This window comes from Rhinopithecus bieti, unplaced genomic scaffold (assembly GCF_001698545.2).
Source record: "Rhinopithecus bieti isolate Rb0 unplaced genomic scaffold, ASM169854v2 scaffold_1014, whole genome shotgun sequence".
NCBI classification, from domain to species: Eukaryota; Metazoa; Chordata; class Mammalia; order Primates; family Cercopithecidae; genus Rhinopithecus; species Rhinopithecus bieti.
The window spans coordinates 1,705,533-1,728,839 of NW_016803499.1; the positions used below are offsets into that span (position 1 = coordinate 1,705,533).

Consider the following 23,307-nt stretch of genomic DNA (forward strand, 5'->3'; position numbering starts at 1 on the left):
TTTTGGGACAGAGTCTCGCTTTGTTGCCCGGGCTGGAGTGCAGTGGCGCGATCTCAACTCACTGCAAGCTCCGCCTCCCGGGCTCACGCCATTCTCCTGCCTTAGCCTCCCGAGTAGCTGGGACTACAGGCGCCTGCCACCGTGCCCGGCTAATTTTTTGTATTTTTAGTAGAGACGGGGTTTCACTGTGTTAGCCAGGATGGTCTCAGTCTCCTGACCTTGTGATCCGCTCGCCTCAGCCTCCCAAAGTGCTGGGATTACAGCCGTGAGCCACCGCACCCGGCCTCATTATTTTCTTAATCCATGGATGGCTAATGAGCACACTGAGTAGAATGTGAAACGTTGGTTTTTGTAAAAAACATTTAATAGATTGAATCAGATTTGTACCGATACTATTTAGATCTTATAATTGGATTCCAGACTGTAGTAATTTTTCTGATATCATACATTTTCATGAAAATTCTGTGTTGATACTCATTTTATATATGTTTTTAGGAGTTTGAACAGGGTTTGTCAGAACTTACAAACCACGTTAGATGCAATGAGTCATTTATTCCCCAGCCCAGCCCAGATTGTCCCCATGTACGAGTGCTGGTTTACATCCTGTGGTTATTTGCTGGCTGTGTTTATGTAACATAACCTTGTGCTATTTCGTTTAAAATAAAGTTCTGATTTGGTTGTCAGCTGCTGAGGAGCTTGATATGGAGAATGAATTTTTATTACCACCTGTTTTTGGTGAAGAATATGAGGAACAGCCCAGACCTCGATCTAAAAAAAAGGTACATTCACTTATAGCCTATATAACAGTATCTCTCTATAGGCAAACAGGGATACAGTGGTCTTTAGTGTGCCTGAGAATGTGGGAACATATTTTGTTTTCTAGGTTGGAAAATCATTTAAGAGGCAATCTATTTTTAAGTAATAAAAATATCTCAGGTTTAGTTGATACCTCAACTAAACTTTCTTGATGCAGGGTCAAAATAGAAAACAGTTGCTAAAGTAATAAGTTCAATTCTTTCACAAAAATTCAGACTGTTTTCTAGAAAGGGAGCTGTTTTTTTCCATCATTATTTCTGATGAGATTATCAGCGGGGTTGAAGTATACAGTTTATTATTTCTGGTGTCTTTTAGGCATACACACATGGAAAGACATGCTGGACAGTTTGATCATTCAGTAGACCAGATCTACATGCGTGAACAACTGTAATTGTTAGAGTATTCTGCCAACTTTCTGTGTTTCTGACTTCCAACATAAAGCAGGTTTTAAAAATACCTTAAGAAAGATAGCTTTCACAAATTGTCTCCAAAAGAAAGAACAAAAAACCTGAAAAGGGAGAGAATACTTGCAGTAGAATGAAGGTGGACTTCTCGTTGACACCAGACACAACAATTAACTCAAAATGAGCCATATACCTAAATGTAAGAGCTAAAAACATAAAACTCTTAGAAGAAAACATAGGCCTAAATCTTAATGGCCTTATGTTAGGCAGTTTCTTTGGTAAGATACCGAAAGCACAGGGAAGAAAAGGAAAAATAAATAAACTGGACTACATCAAAATTAAAAACTTTTGCATTGCGAACAATGCCATCAGGAAAGTGAAAACGGGGGCCAGGCACAGTGGCACCTGTAATCCCAGCACTTTGGAAGGCTGAGGCGGGAAGATTGCTGGAGCCCAGGAGTTTGGGACCAGCCTGGGCAACACAGTGAGACTTCTAAAAATTAGCCAGGCATGGTGGCACGTGCCTGCAGTCCCAGCTACTCAGGAGGAGGATCCAGGCTGCAGTGAGCTATGATCGTGCCATTGCACTCCAGCTTGGGCAACAGAGCAAGACTTCACCTCAAAACAGAACTCCAGCATGGATACTTAACCTGGCAGGAGAGATACCGTGATTACAAAACTCTAGCATGGATGACAGAGCAAGGCCCTGTCTTAAAAAACAAAAATAAAACAATAAAATAAAATAAAAAGTGAAAAGTAGTTAAGTGTCACTCTCTATAAGGTGGAGTTGTTGAAAAGTTCTTCAGTTTCTCTCTTACAGTAATATTTAGATTAGTTTATTAATTGTCTTATATTTATTTTCTCATCATTGGTGACTCTCACCACAGAATTTAATATGATTTTGTTGCACAAAGTGATTTATGTAGAAACATCACATTTCCTGAAATATTGACTAACTATTGTCAGATTCAGGAATACCAGTCAGTTCAAAGCAAATACCTGTGTTTCATTTTTTTCTTTTCTAATTTCATGACAGATTAAACAAATAACTGTATTTTTATTACAGATTAAAGAAGTAACTATATTTGTAATTGCAGATGATCCTTGTACAATGCAGTGGTTGGGCTCTGATCCCCCCTGCACAGTCACAAATTTGTGTATAAGTTTTGACTCCCTAAAATGTTAAGTACTAGTAGCCTACTCTTCATTGAGCGCCCCCTGCACAGTCAAAAATTCATGTGTTACTTTTGACTCCCTAAAAAGTTAACTACTAGTAGCCAACTGTTGACTGGAAGCCTTGCTGATAACAGTTGATTAACGCATATTTTATATGTTACATACTGTATATTCATAATAAAGTTAGCTAGAGAAAATGTTATCAAGAGAATCATATGGGAGAGAAAATATATTTACGATTCATTAGGTGGAAATAGATCGTCCTCATTGTCTTCATGTTGAGTAGGCTGAGGAGGAAGAGGAGAGGTTGATCTTGCTGTCTCAGGTGGCACGGTTGGAAGAGATAGAAGGAGGCAGGAGAGGCATGCACACAGAAAAACGTATTTGTCCAAGTGGACCCCTGCAGTTCAAACCCATGTTGTTCAAGGGTCGATTGTAATTTGCCTTTGTTGAGAGATGGCTTGTATAAAGTAATGAAATAATGTAGGCTTTAAAAAAGATGTTATGGTGTTTTTTACTAATAGGGAGCCAAGAGAAAGGCTGTATCAGGATACCAGTCTCATGATGATAGTTCTGACAATTCAGAATGCAGCTTTCCTTTCAAATACACGTATGGCGTAAATGCATGGAAACACTGGGTCAAAACTAGGCAACTTGATGAAGATCTTCTGGTATTAGATGAGTTAAAATCTTGTAAGTGTTAATTTTGTTTCTCATAAGTCCTATTTAAAATCAAGATTTCTGTTGTGGAGTACCTTTAAATTTAAAAAACATAAATGTAACTTAAAATACCTGTAAGAATGCATTTTATTTTCTTCAGAGCTCTTACAAAGAATGTCAGAAAGTTCTTAACCTTAATAAGACAGTAAATAATAACAATTACTGATTTTTATTTTATGTATTTTTAGCTAAATCAGTAAAGTTAAAAGAGGATCTACTCTCACACACCACAGCTGAGCTTAACTATGGTTTAGCTCATTTTGTCAATGAGATCCGACGGCCAAATGGAGAGAATTATGCACCTGACAGCATCTATTACCTTTGCCTTGGAATACAGGAGGTTAGTAATTTGATGGCTGCTTTCAAGTATAACATTAATAAGAAAAGTTGTGGTAGTTCTTGTTCCTGTAGCATTATGGAACCTTTATTGACTTACCAAGAAAGACAAAGAAAAATTTAGTCTATTTGGAAATACTATGATATTATAAAGGATTAGCTACTTTGTGTTTCTTCTGTAATGGAATATATATGTTCCTAAAAACCTTCAAGTTCTCCAAAACTTTGTACCAAAACCCAAAAGAATTTATGGGAAAATAGGGTATGGACAGATGACTCCAAACTTCGGCATCTTTTCTAGCACATCTACAAAGTTGTGTATTTGCCACCATTTATATATAAATGATAATCAGGATGAGATTCTTTCCTTACCATTGCAGATAAATGAATTCACATTATAAGGCATGATATGTAGCCAGATCTGGCTGTAGATCCCTGTTGATCTACAGAAACAGAAAAATGTCCTGACTCTGTAAATAGGTCTGTTTCACTGTGTGCTGCTGATGTGTGTCTGTCTTGCTAAACAGTGTAACTACTCATTAATTCTTTGGCTATTTCATAAGAAGAGATCATTCTTTAGGGGTAAAGATAAACTTCATCCACATGTCTATGGATTTGTTTTCTACAGTAAACATGGAGATCAACTTTAAATAATGACCTCTAGTTCTAAACAAATCCTACAGATGTGTGCCCAGAAGTCAGAAAGAATCTCCAACTTCACACCCTATGTATTTTGAAATATGGTAGATGACAGGGGAGATCTTTTCAGAGTTTTGTTTGTAGGCCTAAAAGTTCATTTTATTCTGCTAATAGGTGTTAGATAATGAAATAAATCACTGAAAAAAACTAGAATTGTCTTAATTTGTGTTTTATTTACTTTTTCTTTAGGATAGAAATTTGCTTAAGATTCTGTAAGTGGTGGTGCAGATACATAGCGCATGGCTGTAATTCACTATATTTGAGGACCATCACATATCTTGCAGTAGCAACCTAAAAGATACGTGAATAGGTGTACTTTTTTATCGTTTTATAGGTTTACGTGTACTTTGAGCCTCATGCTTAGATGATAATATACGTCCACCATTCCACAAACCTCTGAAAACCAGAATTTTTTTCATGAAAACACACTCAACAGTAAAACCTAACTTAAAGGATTGTGAAGCTATTGTTTTCTTTATTACTCTTGGTGTTAATACTCATCTATAGAACATTCACCATAAAACTTACTATAGGATTGTTAATGTTTCTAAACGAGTACAGAGTGTTTACCCACACCACTCTAGGAATATTAATGTATTATAATTATGTACATGCCCTGTTTCCCCTGTGAAATCCAGACAATTATGAATTCCAAACATGTGACTCCAGTGGTTCTGGCTGAAGGATTGAAGACCATGTGTGTCTTTTACCTCCTCTTCTTTTATTATACCTAGGAGGGAGGGGAGAGTGGGAACAGCGTTTATACTGTACCAGGCATAGATGAAATTGTCTTAGTCCTCGAGTTTCAGAACAATTTTATTACATATAAATCCTCTTAAAAACAAAGGGAAGCTAGGTCTTACTTTTCTTTCTTGTACATACTGTCCACATAGTAGGCACACATTGAGTTGGATGATTGTTGTGACTTTTTACACAATAAACCTCTAGATCCCATTTTCTACTGCTTTTGAATGTGTGTGTATATTTATTTATGGTGGTGAAACTTTTTTAAGGAGAACGTTTATATTTTAGAAATAATTCTGTTATCTAGATCAACTGGTTTTAAAGTGCTGTAGAGAGCACTAGGGTCGTGCCAGATTAACTCAGCAGGAAGAGAGAGGTTGAGTTCTAGGCTCCTCTTGTTTTAATTCATTCCTGCTTTTTGAGGGCTGTGTTTTGGGTTATGTGTGGAATTTCATTTAGAAGAAGTTTCTGGGAGAACAAGGCTTAAAAACGTATTTAGATAATACAACTTTTAAAATCAATAGAAACAACAAAATACCTAGTTCCTCTCCCTAAAGACATGCTTTTTGCTCTTTGTAGCTATTTCCCCTGGCATTACTTGCATATAGAAATATAATTGATTTTTATATATTCATCAGTTCACTATTCTAGTAGGTGGTCTTGTATTTTTTAAATATATCTTAGAATTTTCTATATGCACAATCATGTCACCTATGAATAAGGACAGTTTTACCTCTTTCTGATCTTTCTTTGCTTTGCTTTACTGCATTGCTTAAAACCTTCCCCCATTTTTCTCTCCTGCCACCCAAACCCTAGTCCTAGTACAGTGTTGAATGGAATCAGTGATAGCAGAAACTCTTGCCTAGTTCCTGATAATAGAGGAAAGTATTTTGTCTTTGACCATTAAGTACAATGCACCCTTTAGGGTTTTTTTTTTTTTTTTTTTTTTTTTTTTTGGTAACTTCCTGTTACCAAGTTGAGGAGCTTTTCTTCCATTCTTAGTTGACCAAGGATTTTTTTAACTTTTTATTTTGATGAGTTTTTTTTTTTAATTATAAATGCTTATTGAATTTTGTCAACTCCCTTTTCTGCATCTGTTAAGATATGGATTTTCCTCTCCTATTAATAATGGTATGAATTTAAATTAATTTTCAGACATTAAACCAGCCTAGCATTCTTGGGATAGACTCCAATTGGATAATGTTATCTTTTTTATATATTGCCAGATTAGATGTGCAAATATATTGATGATGATTTTGCAGACGTTCATGATAAGTAGTTCAAAGTTTTGTTTTTTAACGATAATTCTTACTTATAAAGAACATTGTTCTACGAACCACAACAACAAAACTCAGGAAAAAAAAGTGATCAGAATATTATTTCTCACAAATAAGGCAACTAATGCCCCGGTATCTCAAAATCCTTTACAAAAGGAGATAGCTTCCTAAGATCTAGTCAAGGGGTTTTGGTATATTACTTTTTTTTTTCTTTTATGTTACTTTGTTTTCTTTCCATCTGCTTCCATCTTAAGCCTAATTTCTTCAGCTGTAAGAGCTCCAACTTGCTTATTCTTTGCTTACTTAACTTTTGTTTGATGCTGGCCACATGAATTTTAGTTTCAGTAGAAGCTTTCTTAGGTTTCACATCGGGTTTTCTGTAGATGGAATTAAAGTTTTGCTTCTTTGCTCGTCTCTTTACCGAGGGCTTCCGCTTGTTTAGCCTTTATTGCTTCCATTTTCTGCCACTGCTTCTGATTCACCTTCGAAAAGTTTTCACCACTAGCCAGTTCGTTATCAATCTGACTTTCTGGCTGTGGTGGTGGGAATGGTGTATATTCTTTCTTAACTTTTTTTTTCTTTGGTTCCTTGCATTTATTCATAGTTGTATATTTGAATTGTGGCAGAAATCTCTCCCAGCTTTTGATTGAAATTCAGAATCTTTTGCCAAGTCTTTTAATCATTAAGGTTTTAATATTATAAATAGGATACATATTCTTCATAGTATATAGGACTACTTTTCAAGCCTTTTATTTTTTTGAGACGGAGTCTCGCTCTGTCACTAGTCTGGAGTGTAGTGGTGCAATCTTGGCTCACTGCAACCTCCGCCTCCCGGGTTCAAGCAGTTCCTCTGCCTCAGTCCCAAGTTGCTGGGACTACAGGTGCCTGCCATCACACCTGGCTAATTTTTTGTATTTTAGTAGAAACGAGGTTTCACCGTGTTGGCCAGGATGGTCTCGATCTCCCGACCTCGTGATCCACCTGTCTCGGCCCCCTAAGTGCTGGGATTGCAGGCGTGAGCCACCGCGCCTGGCCAGTCTCAAACCTCTTTTTTAAGCCACTAAAAGGTTCAGTGACTGAAACTATGTTTCCCTCCTTTCTAATGGAGCAAGTTCATTAAGAGTTTTCAGTGTTGATCCTTTGAGACCAGTGAGCCATTGTCTTTTTACAAATCTCTTTATTTCTTACTAACTAACCTGTTTTAATGATGTTACATGCAACATCATCTGGAAGAGTTCGTACTGCCTGTTCAAATGAAACACTCCTTGCTAACTGTTTTAGATCTCTGGTTCCAGTGATGATATGTGAATCAAAAGTCTTCTGTTTTTTTTGTTTTGTTTTGTTTTTGAGATAGTCTTGCTCTGTCATCCAGGCTGGAGTGCAGTGGCACCATCTTGGCTCACTGCAACGTCTGCCTCTGGGTTCAAGCGATTCTCCTGCCTCAGCCTCCTGAGTAGCTGGAATTACGGGTGCCCACCGTCATGCCCAGCTAATTTTTTGTATTTTTTAGTACAAGTCTTCTTTGTACTACTGTTCATGGAAGTAAGGCCTTGAGTGTAAATTCTCCAGGTTCTTGGCATTTTAAACAAAGGATTGGACAAAATGTACAAATGACAAAGGAACAAAGCAGGGAAAGCAGAAATTTATTAAAGCAAGAAAGCACTGAACAGGGTGGGAATGGACCCAAGCAAGTGACTCTAGGGCTGAGTTACAAAGTCTTCTGGGATTTAAGTACTCTTTTTGAGGTCCTTATCGGTTACCCTTATCTGGATGAAGGATTTGGTCTAATACTAATAAAAGACTGAGATGAATTGACCCCCTGTGCAGATGAAGGGATGGTCCCTGCTTGGCCCATGGTCAGTCCAGGGCACTCCCTCTTTCCACCTGAGACCTGGCGGAAGGAAGAGGATTGTAGGGAGAGTAGCCTTTGCTTCATGGGCATGGGGAGATGGGGTTTTCCTTTTTGGTTCAACTTTAGGAAATTGGCGTTAATTGGCCTTAGGTTCCCTGCCCCCAGACCAGGTGTTTTCCCTTGATTCACCATGAATGACTTTAATTTCTCTACCTCCAGACCCCATTCTTCTGCCTCAGTTCAAGCAGTCATGCTGCCCTGGATCCAGGGCAGGGTTGCTTTAACATTGACGTTCATTCAAGGCTTTGCGCACCACTGGCCAGCACTCTTTCTAGTAAGCCTCTCTGTATTTTGGGAACAGAGTTACATAATTGCTTTCCTTCAGGAGTCCTCTGGGATTGTCCTCTTTGGAAAGAGCTGGTTCCTTCCAACCATCAGGAAGAGTAAGGAATTCCCATTCATCTTGGTCTCTGGCTTCCGCTTCTGGTTATGAAATTCACTGTTTACAGCTGCTTTTTTTGGACGGTTCAGAGAGGAAGACACCATTTTCAAATTGCTTCTGGTGGAGCTGGAAGTAAATTTGAAAGTTCTCTTGTCTTTACCTGGCTTTGGTTTGGGGGTAGTAGTGGCTTCATAAAATGAGTTGGGGCTGGACACGGGGGGTTCACGCCTGTAATCCCAACACTTCGGGAGGCCAAGGCAGGTGGATCACCTGAGCTCAGGAGTTCTAGACCAGCCTGGCCAACATGGTGAAATGCTGTCTCTACTAAAAATACAAAAATTAGCCGGGCGTAGTGGCACGTGCCTGTAATCCCAGCTACTTGGGAGGCTGAAGCTGGAGAATCGCTTGAACCTGGGAGGCAGAGGTTGCAGTGAGCCAAGATCACACCATTGCACTCCAGCCTGGGCAACAAGAGCAAAACTCCATCTCAAAAATAAAAAAATAATAATTTTTTAAAAAGTGTTGGGAAATATTCCTTCCTCCTATTTTCTGAAAGAATTTGTGAGAATTGGTATTCTTCTTTAAATATGCAATAGAATTCAGCAGTGAAGCCATATAGGCCTAGGATTGCTTTTTGTGGTGGGGGTGGCAGGGTGTGGTGGGTGTGGTTTTTAATCACTTAATCAGTTCCTTTAGTTGATGTCAACTGTTTAGATTTCCTGTTTTTTCTTGCACCACTTTCAGCAATTTTGTCTTTCAAGAAACGATGCATTTCATCAGACTTGTCAAATTTGTTGGCCTAAGTTTGATAATAGTTCCTTATCATCCCTTCGTTCCTAATCCTGGTAATCTGTGCCTTCTTTTTGTTTCTTAGTTTTTTTGTTTTTTTGTTTTTTGTTTTTTTTTGAGACAAAGTCTCACTTTGTCGCATAGGCCGGTGTGCAGTGATGTGATTTTGGCTCACTGCAACCTCTGCCTCCCAGATTCAGGCGAATCCCTGCCTCAGCCTCCCAAGTAGCTGGGATTACAGGTGCCCGCCACCATGTCTGGCTAATTTTTGTATTTTTAGTAGAGACAGGACTTCACCACGTTGGCCAGGCTGGTCTCAAACTCCAGACCTCAAGTGATCTGCCTGCCTCAGCTTTCTAAAGTGCTGGGATTACAGGTGTGAGCCACCATGCCCAGCCTCTTTTTGTATCTTGAACAGTCCAGCTCAGGAATCAGCCAACTTTTTTGTTAAGGGCAAGATCGTAAATAATGTAGGCTTTGCAGACCAAAAGGTAAAACTTTAGACTGTACTATAGCTACTTACATATAACTGCTTTAAATTGTAACCATTTTTAAAAGAGTAAAAAGCAATTCTTAGCTCGTAGGTTTGTCGGCTTGGGCCCATGGAGCTAGCTAGGTCTGTATAGTTGGCCTAGACCTCACTCATGTAGCTAAAGGTGCACCATTTTAATTTTTCTCCTGTATTGAATCTGAGCTGTATTATTTCCTTTCTTAATTCGCTCTCTTTTTATCCAGCTTCTTAAGACGCAAGCTCAGATAATTGATTTTAGATCGTTCTTTTCAGGAAAGCATTTAAAACTGTAAACTTTTCTCTCAAACTAGTTTACTTATATCACAAATTTTATATGTTGCATTTGATTTTCTTGACTTAAGGAAAATGGTATCACAGGAAGTTGAGTCTCTGGATTGCTTTTTATTGAATGGATTATTTAAATAATTAGGACTTCAATACTATTAGAGGTTTTGAGAGCTAAGTGGATTATGTAATGATTATGAAGTATGTCTTAAATAGGTTTTTTCTCTCAGTTTTTGTTATTGTAAAATACACATAAACATAAAATTTACAGTTTTAAGCATTTTTAAGGGTGCAGTCCAGTGGCATTAAGTACATTCACATTGTTGCGCAACCAGCATCGCCATCTATCTCTAGAACTCTTTTCATCTTGCAGAACTGAAACTCTGTACTCATTAAATAATAACTCCATTCCTTCTCTACTGAGCCCTGTAAGCCACTGTTCTATTTTCTGTCTCTATGATTTTGACTACCACAGGCCCCTCATATAAGTGGAATCATACAGTATTTGTCCTTTTTAGTCTGGCTTATTTCATTTAGCATAATATACTCAAGGTTCATCTGTGTTGTGTAGCATATGTCAGAATTTCCTGCATGTGTGTGCGTGTGCGTGCGTGTGTGTGTGTGTGTGTGTGAGAGAGAGACTTGGTCTCACTCTGTCGCCCAGGCTGGAGTGCAATGGCATGAACTTTGCTTAGTATACCCTCAACCTCCCAGGCTCAAGTGATCCTCCTGCCTTAGCCCTTTCAGTGGCTGGGAATGTGGGCATGTACCACCACACCTGGCTAACTAACTTCTGTGTTTTTTGTAGAGATGGGGTTTCGCCATGTGGCCCAGTCTGGTCTCGAACTCCTGGGCCCAAGCAATCCACCTTCCTCAGCCTCCCAAAGTGCTGGACTTCACAGGCGTGAACCACTGTGCCCGGCTTCCTTCCTTTTTAAAATAGGTTCCTTATGTATTGATGAATGTTTTCTCAAAAAGTTGTTTTACCACTGAACTGCACATTTAAAATGGTTACGATGGTAATTTTTTTGTTCTACAGTTTACCACAATTTTAAAATTGTGGAATATCTATTTTATTATTGGATACATTTTCACAGCCTTGTTTTCAAAGACTGTGGTATTTATAAGCAGCTTTAAAAGTAATCCTGAAACTCAGTGTAAAGATAAGATAACTAAAGTAAACTTCCCAGAAATCAGTGCTGTTTAATGTTAGTTCAAGATGTATACAGAAATAGAAGCTATTTTTGGAAGAGTGTGCATATTTTTCTGTTGGATTCATTAGTTTTGCTCACATCTGACAATAAAGATACAGTTGACAGGAAGTATGATTTTCTTCCATATGTCTATAGAACTATAGAAGAAACAATATCTTTTGTTGTAAGGACTAAGTCTAAGTCCTGTGAATGTAAACTGAAGTAAATAGTCACTTCCGTTTTGTACATTGAAAAATTAAACATAATTGTAAATAACTGATACTGTATGAAAGGGGAGCACAGCCTTATTTTTTCTTGTTTTGTTTGTTTTTCTTATTCCTTCTCAAAGTAACTGACTTTCCTCCACTGATTTTGTATAAGGAATGGTGGTTATTGTTAAATGTTCACATAATATGAAAATGTTTGAGGAAGAAGAAAAATGATATGAAATCCTGTGATAACCGTCATTAACATTTCATGATCATTCTTTCATACACTGTTTTACGTATGTGAACACATATCTGTCATACTAAATTCATTATAAATAGAACTATAGACACCTTTTTTTTTTTTTTTTTTTTTTTTTTTTGAGACAGAGTCTCTATCGCCTAGGCTGGAATGCAGTGGCTTGATCTCGGTTCCTCCACTTCCTGGGTTTAAGCAATTCTCCTGCCTCAGCCTCCCAGGTAGCTGGGATTACAGGAATGAGCTACCATTCCTGGCCACTTGGTCTCCCCGCCCCGTAGAGATGAGTTTTTGCCATGTTGGCCAGGCTGGTCTCAAACGAGCCTGATCTCAGGTGATCCACCCACCTCAGCTTCCCAAAGTTCTAGGATTACAGGCCTGAGCTACCATGCCAGTCACTTTTTTTTCTTTAATCTCCCCACCTTATCACTGTTAGCTAGATGTGTGTATTTCTGTTTTTTGTGAACGTGATGAAAGAGATAATTTGGTCAGCTAGGAACACTAGACCATATTACACACTTCTACATCTTACTTTCTGTTCATCTACTTCCCAGTAAATTGTGGCAGTCCCTCTAAGCAGGAACAGGCCTAACTATGTCTATATCTCATTGTGTGCTATATCACAATTAATTTAGTAATTTCCACAATGATGAGCGTTCTCTTTGATGAAATTTTGCTGTTATAGACAGTGTATACTTTCCTTCCTCCTCTGCTCCCCTCCTGCCCCACACAAATCTTGTATAATTATCCTAAAGAACTGATACGTTTATTTCTGAGATATGATTCCAGAAAGGGTATTATTGGATCTTAAGAAAAGTATATTTTTTATTTTAAAGATATTAACAGATTTCTTTCCCAAAAGTTTGAGGATCTTTGTGTTTATTGACCATTTGCTTTTCTGTGAATTGCCCCATTGTTTATCTTTTTTAGTTTGTGAGTTTCTTGTTTATTACAGACAATAAGTCTTTGTCATTTTCCAAATTTTCTCCAGAATTTTATTTTTTACTTTCTACATGTTAAGTCTTTTACATAGAGGGATATTTTTTAAAGAAGAAAGAACTTTATTTACTAAAATAAAAAATATAGTAACCTCACAGTGTGACTTAATTTAATTTCTGTGTAAATGGGTAGTTTTCAAATAATTAAATTCTATTAAAATACATAGAGGATTTCTAAACTTATTTAATCTTTATTCAGAGGACCTTAAGAATTTTTGGGTTTTTTGTTTTGTTATTTTTGAGACGGAGTTTCGCTCTTGTTGCCCAGGCTGGAGTGCAGTGGCGCGATCTCGGCACACCACACCTCTGCCTCCCAGGTTCAAGTGATTCTCCTGCCTCAGCCTCCCGAGTAGGTACCTGGGACTACAGGCCACCACGCCCAGCTAATTTTGTATTTTTAGTAGAGACGGGGTTTCACCATGTTGGCCAGGTTGGTCTCGTTCTCTTGACCTCGTGATCCACCTGCCTCGGCCTTCCAAAGTGCTGGGATTACAGGCGTGAGCCACCATGCCCGGCCTCTGTTTTTTAATAGCAGTGATGAGGTTGATTCAGGCTATTTGAATCCTTCTTTCATTGGTTAATTTAGCAAACATTAAGTGCTGTTGTATGCTGGATGCTGGACATTGGAGTACGCTTTGGAGACTGAGATAAGCATGTTGACAGCTTACATTTACTGTTTACTGCTTTCCGTGCACTATGCTTGCTACATGCTTGATGTGTCATTCAGTCCTCTCAACAACTTTACTATAATTATCAGCATTTTTTTATGAGGAAGTAAAGTTACTTGCCAAAGTTACACAGCTCATAAATTTTGAATCTGGTGGGCAGTTTGAATTAAAAGCCATTACAATATGTTCCACTCAAAAGAGTTGAAATACACAGACAAATAATATTTAAATAATGTTATGTTCATGGTGTATACAGACTTGGTAACACAGAATTGGGACTAATTAATTCTACCTAAGTATATACAATGAAAAAGTGTATGAATGTAGATGACATTGAATTTTAAATTTTAAATTGAATTTTGAAGTACATATAGAAACGTATTCAGCAAAAGGATGAGAGAAGGACAATGGCAGTACAAGGGCACAGTTTACCAGAAACCACTTAGCCTGGCTGGAAAGTATAATGTGAAGTGGAGAAAGCTTTGGGGTATTGAGGTTGGGGGCTGCGGTAAGTAAGAGTCATACCACAAAGGCCTCTATTCTTTTTTTTTTTTTGAGACAGAGTCTCGCTCTGTCGCCCGGGCTGGAGTGCAGTGGCCGGATCTCAGCTCACTGCAAGCTCCGCCTCCTGGGTTTACGCCATTCTCCTGCCTCAGCCTCCCGAGTAGCTGGGACTACAGGCGCCCGCCACCTCGCCCGGCTAGTTTTTTTATTTTTTAGTAGAGACGGGGTTTCACGGTGTTAGCCAGGATGGTCTCGATCTCCTGACCTCGTGATCCGCCCGTCTTCGGCCTCCCAAAGTGCTGGGATTACAGGCTTGAGCCACCGCGCCTGGCCCTCTATTCTTTGATTAAATGTTTAGATTTCATCTTTATCCAGGGAGAAACATGAAAAGGTTTTAAGTATTTTTAAAAATGACACTTGAAATTTTTTTTTCTTGAGTTATGTATAGGCATCTGAAAGCTGGAATATTTGAAACAAATTATTGTGCAGAACTACTGATTGATAACTTAAATTAATGGTGGAATATTTTATATCATTCTTAATGAAGCTTTATTCATATAACATTTAATAAAAACTGATTTTGAGACTTAGAATCTGATAACCCTAAAATTATGTCTTATATTCCCAATTTTTATTTAATTTTATAAAATTGTTATGTATATTGTTGCACATAGTGTTTCTTGCTTTAGTTAGATCTCCAAAACATTATTTGACCATATGTTTGTCATATTAGTGACAATACTTGTCTGAACAAACATGCCAGTAGTCTGAACGTATCTAAAACACATGCTTTTCAACTCTCTGTTAGCTGTGTTTATGAGATTTTCATTTTGCTTCGCAAGTACTAGTACCGTAATTTCTGTTTAAGTAGATACCTATTATCAATGTGCTGCTTTGCCCTCCCAAGCATTTTTTATCCATAAGAAACAGAGCCTTTGAAATGTGGCTAGTCTGAAATGAGAAGTGTTCTGAGTGTGTAAAATTTATACAAGATTTCAAAGAATTTGTATTTTAAAATGTTAAATATTTTATATGTTGGGATTACATGTTTTGGATATATTGGGTTAAGTAAAATATTATACTTGTTTCTTTTTAATTTTTAAAATGTGGCTACTAGAATAGTTGTTATTTTTATTATTCAATACTGCTCTTTACGGATGTTCCAAAACTATCTAGGGAACTCTAGTTCTCTCATATATAGTCCCAAAGAAATCTAAGTAAAATGAGAGACCAGTAACTCTTAAAAAAGGAATTTATATTTTTTAAAAAATGATACTGATTGGCCGGGCACGGTGTCTCACGCCTGTAATCCCAGCACTTCGGGAGGCCAAGGTGGGCAGATCACAAGGTCAAGAGATGGAGACCATCCTGGCCAACATAGTGAAACCCCGTCTCTACTAAAAATGCAAAAATTAGCCTAGCGTGGTGGCATGTGCCTGTAATCTCAGCTCCTCGGGAGGCTCAGGCCGGAGGGTCGCTCGAACCCTGGAGGCGGAGGTTGCCTGAGCCGGGATTGCGCCACTGCACTCCAGCCTGGCGACAGAGTAAGACACTGTCTCAAAAACAAAAAAAAAAAGATACTTACGAATTCAAATCCCATAATTGAAGACTTCCTGTCACGATTTTTTTTTTATTAAGAAAGATGCTTTTCAGACAGGCCTATTCTGTCAAGGCGTTTTCTCTGGGATTGGTTACTCTAAGTTGCTGCTCTTCCTCACAGCTTCTCCTTTGCCTCTGTTCCTGAAACCACACATTCTTTTCTTCTGTAGATTCTCACTGGTTGCAAGGGCTTTGGTGCTCAGGCAACCATGTGTCTATAGATTAGATGTTTCTAAGTTGTGACTGCCTATGATGGAAAATAACAGCAGCAATAATATGGCATTGCTTCCCATACTACCAGAAATGAGTAATAAAACATACTGTAATTCATTCTGTAACAAGAGCAGCAGATCATTTATCATGGATTGCCTAGAGAAGCCTTTTCAGGAGGATTAAGTGTTGGCCCTTCCTTTAGGAACTGCTTTTAGTAGAGCTGAGTTGGGAACTTAGTTTTTGGTTTATTATTGTTGCTAAGGTTCTGAATGTTACGTCGAAATTTTCTCTTTGTACTAGATTTACAGATGAAACTTTCAGAATCATTTCCCTCATTTTTTTATTACGCATGTTGCTTTATGTTAAAAGCAAAAAATATAAATTGCTCTTCTAAACTTGGGAATTTTACTTTAGTGATTGTTTTATGTAATGCCCAACTAAGTTTGTATTTTTAGAAATATAGGAACAATACAAAAGTTTATAGTCCCGTTAAACAGCTGGAATCCGGCCGGGCGCGGTGGCTCAAGCCTGTAATCCCAGCACTTTGGGAGGCCGAGACGGGCGGATCACGAGGTCAGGAGATCGAGACCATCCTGGCTAACACAGTGAAACCCCGTCTCTACTAAAATACAAAACTAGCCGGGCGAAGTGGCGGGCGCCTGTAGTCCCAGCTACTCGGGAGGCTGAGGCAGGAGAATGGCGTAAACCCGGGAGGCGGAGCTTGCAGTGAGCTGAGATCCGGACACTGCACTCCAGCCTGGGCGACAGAGCGAGACTCCGTCTCAAAAAAAGAAAAAAAAAAAAAAAAAAAAAAAAAAAAAAGCTGGAATCGTGCTGCTATATTTTAAACAATCACTGCTATTCTCATTCATAACAATGAGGAGGATCTCCAGGTAGTTTAGGAAATGCTATTTTTAGAACATCTACCCTTTGACTAACCTGAAAGCCTGGGAGAAACCTAGCATTGTTACTTTCTTGATTTACCAGGGTTTTATCGGTTGGTCTATCATTGTATTTGAAAGACTTTAGGAGTTTTTGTTCTACTATTTTAGAATTTTGCTGACTAATATTCCTTTGACTAGTTTGAATAACATTGGATCAACTCAGATGATGGCATTCTGTTTTGATTAGTGTATACATGGTGTACATTTTTTTTCTTCTACTTTTCACTTATCTGTTATTTTATTTAAAATAGTTTTTTTGTAGACAACATATTGTTGAACTTTGCCTTTAAAAAAATTGAATCCGACAATATCTGTCTCTCTTTTTTTTTTTTTTCCCTTGAGACTGGGTCCCGCTCTGTCCCAGGCTAGAGTGCAGTGGTGTGATCTTATATGGCTCACTGCAGCTTTGACCTCCCAGGCTCAAGTGATTCTCCTGCCTCAGCCCCTCAAGTCGCTGGAGCTACAGGCACATCCCACCATGCCTGGCTAATTTTTGTATTTTTTGTAGAGATGGGGTTTCACCATCTTGCCCAAGCTGGTCTTGAACTCCTGAGCTCAAACTGTCTGCCTGCCTTGGCCTCCCAAAGTGCTGAGATTACAGACGTGAACCACTGCTCCCACCCCAGTATCTGTCTTTTAATTGCAGTTTAGACCAAGGACCAACAGACTTTATAAATAAAGGACCAAATGGTACATGGTTACAGGTCATGCTTGTCTGTGTCGTGCAACCATTCAGCTATGTCGTTACAACGTGAAAGCTGCAGTACAGTATGCAAATGAACCAGTATGTCTGTATTCCAAGAACACTTGATCAAAACAGGCATGGGCCGGACACGGTTCTAGGACTCGAGTTTGCTGACCTTGGCTTAGACCTTTTACATGTAACATGATCGTTGCTGTCATTGAATTAAAATCTCTTGTCCTTCTGGTTGTTTTGTATTCTATCTGTTCTTTGTTTTTTATCTTTTTGTGCCTTCCTTTGAATTAGTATGTTTTGTGATTCCACTTTATTTCCACTATTGGTTTATTATTTGTACCTCTTAAGTTTTACTTGTTACCTTAGGTTTGCAGTCTGCATCTTTAATGACATCTCTACATTCAAATAATATTTTATTACTTCACATGTAGTTTAAGAGCCTGAGAACAGTGCACTCCCCATTCTTGCCTTTCATTCTTTGTGCTGTTATCATATTTTATGTTGTTTTCTCTAAGTCCCACTAATGTTTATACTTTAAATGATTCTGTAACAACCCTCACTGTTAAGATTTTTCTAGGTTTGTGACAGTAAGTTATAAGATTCATAAATTTGCACTGTTTGACAGGTGGAGAATTAGGAGTATAGAGACAATAAGAAAAAAGCGTTAGCCTGACAAAGTCAGAGTGCTAGAAGAGAGCTGTCAATAGCTACAGATAACATTTCATCCCATCCTTACTTCTCAGTGTTTTTCTTTAGTCATTACCTTAATTACTCTGACTTCATAAGAAAAAAAAACTAGAAAGAAAAAAAAGTCACTTTTATTTTAAAATTTACATTTTTCTTCATCCACTATATAATAAATACTGGAGTCAAATATTCTGGTTTTTTTTGTCTGACAGACTGAAGATTGTCATCCAGTTTTTACATTCTCGATTCTGGGGTGTGTATTTCAGCTTTGAGTGTTTCAGGCAAGAGACTTGTTGATAATTTATGATTCTTTTTAATTTCTAGGTGCATACCTAAAATCAGTCATGTTTTAGTGTGCATTTCAAAGACATAAAGCTATATTTTTTTCTTAAGAAATACAGAGTGTAATATGTTCACTATAATTAGCTGATTTTCTTTCAAGAAAGTTTGTGGGGCCTTTTTTTTTTTTTTTTTGTAGTACTTGGGTGGAAGTAATCGAAAAGACAACATATTTATTGATCCTGGATACCAAACATTTGAGCAAGAATTGAATAAAATACTGCGAAGCTGGCAACCAAGCATACTTCCAGATGGTAATGCTATTTTAAATAAAGGTGTTGTTATTTTTACAGAGTATGTGTGAAAGTATTATAATTAAGTCACTTACATTAGATAACATTTTCTGAAAACTTAACTCTTGAGCTCATCTGACATTCATCTCTTGTTGAATTAGAAACGAATGTGGTCAATAACTAGTGTTTATGAAGAACTTTGTAAGAAATGTGATCTACTTTCTCTGGAGTATGAGACTGGATGTTCATGTCTTAAGCCTTCCAGTGGAGCTTCTGATGTAAATTTCTCTTAAATCCGTGTTTTCAATATATGAAGAAAATGTGTATGTGTGTGGAGTCACCAATTTTTTTCAGGAGTTTAGATTCCTGAATTTTAATTTTAAAAAGATTTACATTTTTTTCTGACCACTATTTGGCTTGTCCTACTGAAGAACAGAAGCAAACGTCCAGTCCCTTATTCCATAGATAATAGTTCCATAGTAGCCTCTGTATTGTTAAAGAGCTGCATGGGTAATTCTAAAATTATTCTAGTTGATCTAATATGAAAGAAGAATTGGTATAGATTTGTCCTTAAATTAACTATGTCTACTTCTGGATGATTAAATGAAAACTTTTATTTATTATCATTCTTTTAAAATAGTTCTCTCTATTTAAGGGTCAATATTCTCTCGAGTTGAAGAAGACTATCTCTGGAGGATAAAACAACTAGGATCACACTCTCCAGTAGCTCTTCTGAATACACTGTTCTACTTTAACACTAAGTATTTTGGCCTGAAAACAGTGGAACAACACTTAAGACTTTCCTTTGGCACTGTGTTTAGGCATTGGAAAAAAAATCCTTTAACGATGGAAAACAAAGCGTGTCTTCGATACCAAGTGTCTTCCTTATGTGGAACAGATAATGAAGGTAGTGTAACAGATTTCTATTTTTATTTTAAAATTTTTTTTGAGACAGAGTTTTGCTCTTGTTGCCCAGGCTGGAGTGCAGTGGTGCAGTCTCGGCTCACTGCAACCTCCACCTCCTGGGTTCAAGCAATTCTCCTCCCTCAGGCTCCCAAGTAGCTGGGATTACAGGCAGGCGCCACCAAGCCTGTCTAACCTTGTATTTTTAGTAGAGACAGGGTTTCTCCATGTTGGTCAGGCTGGTCTCGAACTCCCGACCTGAGGTGATCTGCCCGCCTCGACCTCCCAAAGTGCTGAGATTACAGGCATAAGCCACCACATCTGGCCCAGATTTTTATTTTGAGATTGTCTGTGGTAGGGATATCCAAACCTTGCCTTACTAAAGACCACCTGGGTCACTTGTTAAGAACCTAAGGACTGTCTGTTTTATAAAATAAGACAACCTATGTCTTCTTAAGATGTCTCAGTTCCTTTTGTTTGAAAAATTGTACATTACCAGAAGCCATAACTTAAAATTCCAAGCCAAGGGGCACCTAGTCCCTATTCTTTGGTATAACAGACACTAGGAGTGATGTTTTTATCTTTCTTCAAGATTATTTTAGGAGGTTTATTTCACTTTTTTTTTTTAAGATAAAATTACTACTGGAAAAAGAAAGCATGAAGATGATGAGCCAGTGTTTGAACAGATTGAAAACACAGCCAACCCTTCCAGATGTCCTGTGAAGATGTTTGAATGCTACTTGTCTAAAAGGTGCATGTTAATGATACTTAACTTTTAAAAATGATGGTAGAAGTTGGGCTGGTTTAAATTTAACATTACCAAGAAGTGACTTTTTTTAATGGATTCTTTTTGAGATTTCTTCTCTCTCAGTTATACCTAAGTTCATTCAGTTACAATCTTTTATTTTGAAAATACCCAGCTTATACATCATACTCAGAGTTTAAGCATATGTTAAGAAATCACTCTCTACTAATGAAATTTCCACTGCTGCCATTTTCATTTTCTTTCTGTTTTTTTGTTTGTTTGTTTTTGTTTTTGTTTTTTTTTTGTTTGTTTGTTTTTTTTGGAGATGGGGTCTTGCTCTCTCACCCAGGCTGGAGTACAGTGGCACATGATCATAGCTCACTGCAGCCTCAAACTCCTGGGCTTAAGTGATCCTCCCACCTCTGCCTCCTGAGTAGCTGGGACTACAGGCATGTGCCTCCATAGCTGGCTAATTTTTGTATTTTTTGTAGAGACAGGGTCTCACTGTGTTGCCCAGGCTAGTCTTGAACTCCTGACCTCAAGCGATCCTCGTGCCTCAACCCCCCAAAGTGCTGGAATTACAGGCATGAGCCATTGTGCCTGTCATTTTCTTTTAAATTACAGCGATTCCAATGACAGCAAAGCAAGGGACACAGACTTTTTCTTGAAGGGTCAGATGGTAAATATTTTAGGATTTTTGGGCTGTAGTATCTCTATTGTAACTAGTTGGTTCTCTTCTAACTAGAAAGCAGCCATATACTGTATATAAATTCATGGCATGTGGCTGTGTTATAGTAAAATATAGTAAATATAGTAAAATATAGTAAAACTTCACATAAGCAGGTGGCTGGCTATAGTTTGCCAATGTGCGGTGTAAAGGTATGCTCAAAGGTTGTATAGATAGGTGGAAATATAAGTGAAGTCTTTACATTTAGGAGAAAACAGTCAAGCAGGTATGAAAAATGGAATCATGTTCTGGAATTTTTTTTCCCCCAATCTCAGACCAACAGGCATTTTAAAAGTTAAGCCAATAAAACGTTTAGAGATCATAGATTATTTTATGCCTATTGTTTTAAGTAAGCACTCTCTAATTTTCAGAAGGTCAGCATGAATTCAAAATGTACTTCCCTATTTAAACAAATTTATAAACCACAGTGAGGTCCCCAGGATGGCCCTCAAGAACTCGTAAAAGCAATAGTGTCATGTATAGGATGGTAGTAGTACAAGTTGGATGCCCCTTATCCAAAATGCTTCTGACCAGAAGTGTTTTAGATTTCAGACTTTTTTGGATTTTGGAATATTTGCATATACAGCATGTCTTAGGGATGGGACCCAACTCTAAACATGAAATTCATTTACGTTTCATATACACCTTATACAGGTAGCCTGAAGATAATTTTATGTATGCATAGCCTGAAGGTGATTTTATTTTCCCCTTGGGGATGCTGAATAACCTGTGTCTTATGTGCCTGTGTTTTGGCTGCAAACTCCTCACATGAAGTCAGGTGTGGAACTTTCCACTTTTGGTATCATTTTGGCAAAGAGTTTCAGATTCTGGATTTTTGAATTAGGGATGCTCAGCCTGTATTTCTCACCATGGTTTAGGGTAGTCCTATTTGGCTGCAGTAGTGTCAGGGTCTTCAGTTGGTAGTAACTATTTGTTAGGTGGAAATTCCTATCTCACTATTATCTTGTTGGTATTTTAAAAATTAAGTTTCTATTATGTAATGCTGTAAGAATTTTTAAATTTTATGTGCTGCTATATTTCATCAATTCTAAGACATTTTCACGTTTCACTATTTCTGAAACTGGGATGCACAGTTTAAATTGTTGCATCTTGAAATCATAATTGGCAGTGTTTTACTTGCTTAATGGTAACATTAAAGTAATGAGTGGTGTGTCTATTGATGGTGTCTTGGATTTAATGAAATAGAGTTAAAACTGTGGTGAGAAATAATCACTATCACACAAAATGACAGAATAATGGAGACAGTGAGGCATAGGGTCTGGTCATATAGCGTGATTAATGGGGTCTGAATTATTCTTGAAAGAAGAAACGAAAGTTCTGGGAAATTTTGTATGTATTTTGTGAAATTGACTTTTTCCTCTCTTTCCTCCCACCTCCAAAGTCCACAGAATCTTAATCAGAGGATGGATGTTTTTTATTTGCAACCAGAATGCTCTAGTTCTACAGATAGCCCTGTCTGGTATACATCTACTTCACTGGACCGAAACACCTTGGAAAATATGCTTGTACGGGTTCTTCTAGTAAAAGATATTTATGATAAAGACAATTATGAACTGGATGAAGACACAGACTAAAAAGGAACGTTTCAGAAGCAATCGGGATAAAACAGCATTAGATAGTCATGCTGCTAGATCTTTATTATGGAAAACATTTCAAGTTTACTCCTTCTGTTTTGAGTTTTGTAGCAGTGTACCCACACTGGGTATTACCATGTAAATAATCTGTGAGTGAAAGTTGCCATTATTCTATGTAGTGGTTTTAGGATACTTAACAAATACATTCAAATTCTTTTTTTATTATTATTTATTTGATTAGGTATGTTTGTAACTTTTTACATTACAGAATATGAATGAGAATGTGCCATGTATAATTTTTTTCTTGTAGTAAGAAACATCCATATTGCACAACTCTGCTGTTGCAAAGCTTCCTTGGAAGGGGCTCTTTTACTGGGTTCTTAACCAGATGGTTGTGTATGGGTAGCACTACTAAAAGTTTAGAACTTGCAGTGTCTTTCGGAATTTTTAAAATAAACTGTAAACTAATAGGCTGGGGTTTTGTTTTGTTTTGGGGGGTCTTTTGTTTTGTTTTACATTTTAGTTACTGAAGCCTTACAAGGTTATGTAGAGAGATACCATCTTCTGTACCAAAAATAGACAAGAGAATGCTGTCGATATTGGTGTACTGTAATGTGAATCTATACTGCTGAAAACAATTTTTTGTTCCCCTTATTAAAACCTTAGTGTCCTTTTCTCATTTGTGGCTTTCTGCATCACCCAATCCATAAAAAAAAAATATATATATATATATGTATATATATATA

At 37.6% G+C, this 23,307-nt stretch overlaps 1 protein-coding gene and 1 pseudogene across 1 annotated transcript in view; one reads left to right on the top strand and one right to left on the bottom strand.

Annotated features, from left to right (window-relative positions):
• ZMYM2 (zinc finger MYM-type containing 2) overlaps nt 1–23,236 on the top strand; it is a 129,156-nt gene extending 105,920 nt beyond the window's left edge. The window contains 7 exon segments of the mRNA XM_017886597.1: nt 685–779; nt 2,921–3,089; nt 3,305–3,456; nt 18,498–18,612; nt 19,247–19,498; nt 20,125–20,245; nt 22,369–23,236. Of these exon segments, the coding sequence (XP_017742086.1) occupies nt 685–779; nt 2,921–3,089; nt 3,305–3,456; nt 18,498–18,612; nt 19,247–19,498; nt 20,125–20,245; nt 22,369–22,561 (1,097 nt within the window). The 3' untranslated portion in view covers nt 22,562–23,236.
• On the bottom strand, nt 6,340–8,697 carry LOC108538047 (KRR1 small subunit processome component homolog pseudogene; annotated as a pseudogene).
• Nucleotides 23,237–23,307: the final 71 nt, after the last annotated feature.